The following is an 8,352-nucleotide window of genomic DNA, read 5'->3' as shown; positions in this document are numbered from 1 at the left end:
TCAGCATTCATGCCCCCCCAACACACACACACACACACACACACGCACGCACACACACACACACACACACACACACACACACACACACACACACACACACACACACACACACACACACACACACACACACACACACACACACACACACACACACACACACATCAATGCTCACGTCCCCCTCCCTGCTCAATCTCTGCAATGATCACCATGAGAACTCAGCACTGCGTACTTAACCCCTTGTGCTTACTAAGCAAAACACAGAGTTGTGAAGAGGGAGGGGACAATACGAGTACAGGAGCTGTGTTATGGAAGGTACAACTCCCCAGCAATCTGTTATTTCTGAGCTTCATCAAATTTCCCAGTAAATGGACTGCATTTATATAGCACCTTTCCACTCCTTCAAGCACTCAAAGCGCTTTATATTGTATGCCTCACATTCACCCATTCACACTCACATTCACACACTGGTGGCAGTGGCTGCGACACAAGGTACCACCACCCTGCCATCAGAAGCAACTTGGGGTTAAGTTTCTCGCTCAAGGACATATCGATGGGGTCAAGCAGAGCGGGGCTTGAACCTGCAACCTTCGGGTTGTTGAACGGCTCCTCTACCACCTGATCCACCACCGCCCCATGCCCAACCTATAATGTCAGTGGCAATTTGACTATGAGCAGCACTGTCTCAGGAGACTAGGTAATAAGTGACACTGTAGTGGCTTTAGTTTGTGCTTGCATGCATGTTCAGACATTGTGTATTCCAGTGGTTCTCACCCATTTTTTTTAATAAATGCCCCCTGGACCTCACCATAAGCCTCCCAATGCCCCCATTGACATCAATGCCTCCCTTAGTATTAAAAAATAAAATGACCCCAATGGCAACTAAGCACCGCCTCCCTCGCAGCTGTATCCTTATCAATGCCCCCGCAGGGCTCCCTAACGCCCCCTGGGGAACCGTAAAGCCCCCATTGAGAAAGACACAGATATACGCTGTATCCAGTATTTAAAAGAATGTTTGTGTGTGTGTGTGTGTATGTGTGTGTGTGTGTGTGTGTGTGTGTGTGTGTGTGTGTGTGTGTGTGTGTGAGTGTGAGTGTGAGTGTGTGTGTGTGTGTGTGCACGTATGTGCCGGTGCTGCACTTCATTAAGTTTGACCTTTGACCTCGACCCTGACCAATGACCTCATCTAAGCAGTTCCAGGCTGTAATGAGTTAAAAATCCCTCACCTGCCAAGTTGCACATGAAAACGAGCAGCGGGCACCGGTGAGCCAGATAGGGACGGCGATGATGACGGTGCTAAAGGTGTGGTGACTATCTACATACGGAACTGCATATAATGTTGTTATTAATAACCCCCACCTGTGACATTGCACATGAACATGACCAGAGAGCACTGGCGAGTAGTGTGGAGTGTGGATGACACATGACGATGCTGATGGAGACCATCTAACATGCATCCATCATGACATTTCAACTTTGACCTTGACCCTGACCTGACCTATGCCCTCATCTCAGCAGTTTCAGGCTCTAACCTTCTGACCTGAGAAGTTACGTATGAAGGAGAGTAGGCAGAGGTGACATGCAGGGCATGTATATAATGACAGTGCTGACTGATGGTGACCATCTAACATAATGCACAAGATAACATTTAACCTTTAACATTTAACCTTCGGCCATTTTTGCAGAGCCTATGCGATCACCTTCCCGTCACCAAAATTGTAATGACTAAGTTTCAATCTGTTACGTAGCCTCTTACTGCAGATGGGGCCGCTGGCGGGCCTATTCACTATTTGCTGAAAATATTCAACTACATCATAACAACATTGTTATGACATTACTGAGAGCCTTAAGTAGCAGATTAAGACATAGCCATTACAATTTTGGTGAGCGTAAGGTGAGAAAGGCCACACTTGCCGAAACGTTGTTTCTGTAAATAAAATTCAGCACGATGGACAAGAGTGTACGGTATCTTCCTCTTTGAAAGTGTAAGGTTATAACATAGGCTCTGCGCTAAGGGGTTAAGGGTCTTGTTTATGCCATAGCAATGTTGTTACGATGTAGCTCAGTCTTTCCAGAAAAGAGTGAACGGACGCACTGGCGGCCCCATCTGCACTAAGAGGCTACACCTGAACTACAAGGTAAAAAGCCTCACCTGCGAAGTTGCGTGTGAAGACGAGCGTGACGAGCAGGATGGGGATGATGACGGTGCCGATGGTGACCACGCGGTCGAAGGGCAGCTCCAGCTTGAGCTGCACCATGAGCCCCGCCAGCGCACCGCCCTTCTCGTCCTGCGACGAGCCTGGCATGATCAGCTCCTTCAAGGTATAAGGCACGTTTACTTGTGTAGCACATCATAAACATAGGAATTTCAATGTGCTTCCTAATAAATGATAAAAGCACAGATGAGATAACAAATGAGATGATAACTAATTTTAAGAAAAGGTAAAAATAAAAAAGGTAAAGATAAAAGTTGAGTGAATTACAATAAGTCTAGATTTAAAACAACAGCCGGATCATTTTTAATAGCATCTGGAAGATTAGCAGCATGGCAGCTAATGACTACTTCACTTCACGATATGAGGGGCCTACTGACCTACTACTGTTCCCTACTACTGACCAGATCTACACTGTAAAATATTGCAAGCCAGTAAAAAAGATAAGTTGTCCTGCTTTTACGTTTAACTGGCTGCAATGTTTTACTGTGTACTGCTATTTTTGTGTGCTTGCTTTATTTCAGGGGTGGCAAACTCAATTTGACTGAGGGCCAAAATCAAAAGTCATGGGCCGAACTCAACATTTATTTTTAAAATGGACTAAAATCGTGCGTACATGCACTTCACACTCATACTGTAGTTAAATTTCACACACATCACTCCCATCATATATGGTAGTTCAAATGTGTCTGCACATCCTTTGACACACCACAATTCATGTTCAGGTCTTGTTATGCTATACCTTCAAAATGCTACACGGATCCATTGACTTTCACTAGCTTAGCGTCATGCTCCCTCTTTTAACTTGTCTTAAAACAAGACAACGGCTTGTTTTATGACAAATAAGACACTTTACCACCTATATAAACCCTGGCCAATGATTTTAACTGTATTAAGCCCCAAAATAGTGGCATACCCATTTAATGGTGTATGTGGGCCAACTGTAATACACATTTGAAATTATCTCGTGGACCAAATAAAATATCTCTGTGGGTCAGATTTGGCCCCAGGGCCTGAGTTTGACATCCCTGCCCTATTTGGTATTGTATGGCCTGTTCAGCATCACTGGTATCACCTTCAGCTTCTCCCCGGCCAGCAGCGCCGTCGCCATGTCGAGGTTCTGGTCGAGGAGGTTCTGCATCCGGGAGGAAGTGCCCAGCTATAACACCACCACCACCAGCACCGCTGCACCTGCAGCTGCCCACCACCCGCCTGCTCAACCTGGCCGCAGCGCTCCTCCTGTCAGCCGGCCTGAGCGCCCCTGGCCCTTGGCCCTCCACCACGGAGGCTGTGGTTGTGGAAATTGTGGCTGGATGTGTCTATCTGTATGTTTGAAATCCCTTTATCCCGGAGATCAGATGGGATCTTAAGGTGTTTTGAAGGCAGGTATTGGGAGGTGGAGGTGGGTCTCTTCTGTCAAGGCAGAGACATGGTTGGTAGCAACATCTGCTTGTCTACACAGAGGTAGCAGACGGATGATTGGTGGTATTTTTCCAGCGGGACGCTTCCAGCCAGCTGTTGCACCCTGCAGGGAGACATGAGGCCGAGTGTTACCACTTACAAGAGACACACTGACACAGATAAGCACAGGGGGCCAGTCTTTAACTAAACTGACATTTGTAGGCTCCTGCAACACAAATGCGAAGACATCTGTAGTCATTACACTGCACTGGCCCGGCTTGTACAAACTGCAGTACAAAACCAGATACATGAATACACACACACACACACACACACACACACACACACACACACACACACACACACACACACACACACACACATGCGTACACACACATACATACTGTAGCTTACTCAACAACTTTATCCTCCTAGTGACCTTGACAGAATTCATGGCTAGAAAACAGCAGTCTTGTTTCAAAAAGATCAATGTTTCCCGCCTGAGAGCTCAAACAATCAATATAACGCAGCACCACTGAAGAAATGTTCTGATATACGTAAAAAAAAATCACAGCCTGAAGAGACTAGAGATGTTTGGGAGCGTGTACACACCTTTCATGTGTAATGGGAAAATGTCAGGATAACTGCACACTAAAGAGAGCAATGAAACCTCTTTATTCTACTTTCTTACTCTCTGGAGAATGCATTTTGGACCCCGCAATGAGATGATGTACCATTGAGTCAATGAGAGTTTACACCATTCCCTAGAGTTAACAAAGTGTTAGTCCAAGTTCATACTGTATGTGCCATGAAAGACCTTGAAGAGTCAGGCAGTACATTGTATTCAAATGTTGGGCAGCAATAGCTACAGTATGCCGGGGAACAGGGGATGGGCGTGTGTGTGTGTGTGTGTGTGTGTGTGTGTGTGTGTGTGTGTGTGTGTGTGTGTGTGTGTGTTTATCCATCTGTGTGTGTGTGCGTGTGATTGGGGTGCATGTTCCTTGTTTATGTTGCAGTGTTGTGTTTGGTTGTTTAGCCTGTGACATAGACACACAGCATTTGCTCTTCCCCAGGTGTTCATGTCAGAGACTAAAAAGGTGTTTACATTACAGAAATGAGTGTGTCACATGGCCCCTTTGTGTGCCGATGTGTGTGTGTCTGGGCCCTCACACATAGTGTGGCTAGGTGTGTGTGAGTGTGTGTGTGTGTGGGGAGGGGTGGCGGCATTGCTGCAGAGGGGTGTGTGTGTGTGTGTGGGAGGGGTCTTCTGCATGCGCTCCAGAGGAAGGTTATCCCAGCGTCCTTTACACAGCTAAACTACACTGTGCTCCAAAACATCACAGGCTGCTCGCTCAGACCCCCCCCCCAGCTCTCCACACTATCCCTTCATCTCTCCCCCTCCCCGCCATACAAATCCCCATCTCTTCATCTCTACTTGCACCTCTCCATCCACATCACTACTGCATCTCTCTCTCTCTCTCTCTCTCTCTCTCTCTCTCTCTCTCTCTCGGTCTGACCCCCTCCTGTACTCCTCTCCCTCACGCCTTCTCTCTCTTTCTCTCTTTTTAGACCCTGCTGCCTTCCTCATAGCCACCCCCCAGAACTCTGAACTGTGTTTTGGGACATGACTCGGTTACCTCAGGCCGGGCTGACTGCCTTTTGAACTTCCCAAAAATGGCTCTTGCTCTGTCAATCTGAGAGAGAGAGAGAGAGAGAGAGAGAGAGAGAGAGAGAGAGACAGAGACAGAGACAGAGACAGAGAGAGAGACAGAAAGAAAGAAAGATAACAGGGCCCTTTCCCTCCATGTGCCTGGGCCTGCTGCAACAGACTTGAAGAACAGTTGGGAAAGACGTCGTCCGGCGAGGCGAGCACTCAACCCACACAGCCGGAGGCTGTCCTCTGAGTTTTAAATAATTAATCAGACACGCTCTTCTCACGCCTGCTTGCTCACTCAGTCAGTCATTACGCAACGCTGCTTGCGATCGCCAGACTCCCAGTGACCTGTGCTGGGAGAGCGCTCACCGTGCTCCATGCTGGTGGCGACTGACTCAGTGATGTAGAGGCTTGTTCCACTAACTGAAATCCCACTTTCAACTGCTTCTTAACTTTCATCATTGTGACATTTATTGAAGCATTATGCCAATGCTTACAATAAGAAGTCTTGCATCATGTAGCCTTCAATAGCAAACACATGTGCATACCGGTAGACTGTCAAATCACAGCTGTGTAGCCTACTTGACAATGGTTAAGAGTCACAAAGTCCAAAGAAACAGGCTTCTCTACCAGCTAATATTCAGTATGTGAGCAGTAGGCCATGGTGGTTGTGGTAGTAGGATGCATGGTTTGAAAAATTAACCAAAAATGCATTTGTCCCCATCAGACCTGCAGCTTGACAAATGCTGCAGCTTTTTCAGGTGATCTTTTCATCTTTTCATGCATGAGTTCCCCCGGAGGACCCTTGGAATAAAATAGTGTTGGGCCCCCCGCCCAAAAGCTCACCCGAGGGCCTCTGTAAACCTCTATGGAACCACTCATTGAGCAGGCTTGACTGCTTTACAAATGAGCTTATTGTGCAATTAGATAGTAGATCCAAGTCGTAGCTCTACAAGGTACGTCTGTTGATCTGGAAACACTGGTAGGCCTATGTGTTTTTTAGACCAACACTTATTCAGCAGGGGGGAAGAAGATGGACAGGCCTACGTGTGTGTGTGTGTGTGTGTGTGTGTGTGTGTGTGTGTGTGTGTGTGTGTGTGTGTGTGTGTGTGTGTGTGTGTGTGTGTGTGTGTGTGTGTGTGTGTGTGTGTGTGTGTGTGTGTGTGTGTGTGTGTGGTTTAGGACAGTTTGAGATAGAGTGCGTTTCGGCTCCTTCAAAGCGATAAAAGCCTGTTCGCTCTTTTCGGAGCGTTAGGCTACTCTCCTCTGTTCAGTGTCATCATTTTCAACGAAAACATTCTGTATGGACTAAAAACGAATTATAATAGCCTGCCCATTTTCACTGGCAACCCAGAAGAAAGTCCAAGTTAAATTCAGCTGACTAGCACTAAGCGAACAAACTAGTAGGACGAGGTTTGGACAAAAACATTGCCGCCGCGGTTCGATAGCTATGTGATTCACCTGAATATCCGGCTTTCCGATTTGCTACTACAAAGCTGTCGAAAATAAAGAGAACATCAACTGTAGGTAGCGACAAACTACAGCTGAACGAAGGTACAACAACAACACGCTTCACAAAAATGCCACCAACGCTGACGGCGAGTGTAGCACAGCGTGTGAGGGAACTATCCAACAACGTAGTGCTGAAGTGGACCGGCGTGCCTGGAGCACTCCACAAGCGGACATGCAAGACATGAAAGCAAACGGCAGCTGGGCAGATGCTTGGCAGAACACGCATTTGAATGCAATCAGCCTGCGTGCAGTTCCAATAAAAAGACGGCAGACAGATAGATTTTCAGTTCCTGATAGAAGTAGGAGGGGGCATTTGATTGCCACATTGTCACCACGCTGATGTCTCACGTACCTGAATAAGCCCCTCTCTACCTGATGCTGGAGATCACAGGCGCGGAGAATTTGTTTGTCACCAGTGGCGGATCGCTGTTTGGCGATGGCACTCTATAGTCTGCGCGGTAAAAATAAATAAATAAATAAATCTTTTAGTCTACACTCCCCAGCCTTGAGCATCCCCGGGGCGGGAAGAGTTAAGCTGCAGTGCGGGCGAGCCGTTACAGCGTGTATCCGGGCACACACCGGTTTGTTCCGCCTTTACCAACCCCCCCACCGCCTTGATCTCCCTATACTCTCACAAGCATCATCCCCTCCTCCCTCCACTTCAATAGTCTTCCCTCACCCCAGCCAGACCGTCTTCAAGGAGTATTGCTTTCATCACATGCTCAATTTGGCGATGACATCACCTCTATCCAGGGTTTTTGCGCGTCTGTTTTTCCTAAATGGAAGTGATTTCGAAAATACATTATTTTGGTGCGTGCGGTTTAGTCTCAGTTTTTACAAGGTGTTCCCGAGTCCTGGCTTTCGGGTTCCCAAATTATAACCAAAATTAGGAATTGTGACTATTTCCGATATTGAAGGAATAACCGCACGTGCCTTGATGTTGACAGAGAAGTTGAAAATATCCTTCAAAAAGCGCCTTAGGTCACCAGTGTTCCCTGATCTTGCGCTTCGTGCCTGTATCCGGTTTATGCCGGTTAGAGGGGAATTTGCTCTCATGACAGCTTCCATAGTGAATAGCCGCTACACTGCCTGAGAGAGACAGACTTTTGTTTTGGTTATAGATGAACTGTTTGCTCTTGAAGTCACCGAAAAGATGATTACCACTCTGCAGGCAGGCTGATGTGCAGTGCGTAAAATCAAGTTCAAGCTTTATTGTGGATAGCACACCCTATTCTAACCTTAATAATAACAAATGATGAGACATAATATAGCCCACACTGTATGGTGTGTGTGTGTGTGTGTGTGTGTGCCCCAAGAGACAAAAGAGCACACAACAATCATCATGTCTCAATTTCTTCTAATTAACACCTGACAGTACCACATAGCCTAAGGTATTACTATGAAGCCTGAAAATAATTACTAAATGTTGCATGTTGCAAGTATGTTGCAAAGAAGAAGGAGTTCTGGCTAATCCTACCTGTTGAATTCAGGCAGATTTTAGAACCTGCCTCCCAGAATAGCTGAATGATCACTTTGAAATTATTTTTCTATTGTGTTTATTGAATTTAGTAACGA

At 46.6% G+C, this 8,352-nt stretch overlaps 1 protein-coding gene across 1 annotated transcript in view; it reads right to left on the bottom strand.

Annotated features, from left to right (window-relative positions):
* panx2 (pannexin 2) overlaps positions 1 to 3,351 on the bottom strand; it is a 13,972-nt gene extending 10,621 nt beyond the window's left edge. The window contains exons 1-2 of the mRNA XM_063196353.1: positions 3,286 to 3,351; positions 2,150 to 2,312 (exon numbers count right to left, since the gene is read on the bottom strand). Coding sequence (XP_063052423.1) covers positions 2,150 to 2,312; positions 3,286 to 3,351 — 229 coding nt within the window. The remainder of the gene's footprint in view (positions 1 to 2,149; positions 2,313 to 3,285) is intronic.
* Between the last annotated feature and the right edge of the window lie 5,001 nt (positions 3,352 to 8,352).

Source organism: Engraulis encrasicolus, chromosome 4 (assembly GCF_034702125.1).
Source record: "Engraulis encrasicolus isolate BLACKSEA-1 chromosome 4, IST_EnEncr_1.0, whole genome shotgun sequence".
Lineage (NCBI taxonomy): Eukaryota > Metazoa > Chordata > Actinopteri > Clupeiformes > Engraulidae > Engraulis > Engraulis encrasicolus.
The sequence above is the reverse complement of the archived record's forward strand: the minus strand, read 5'-3'. Positions and strand labels throughout refer to the sequence as shown.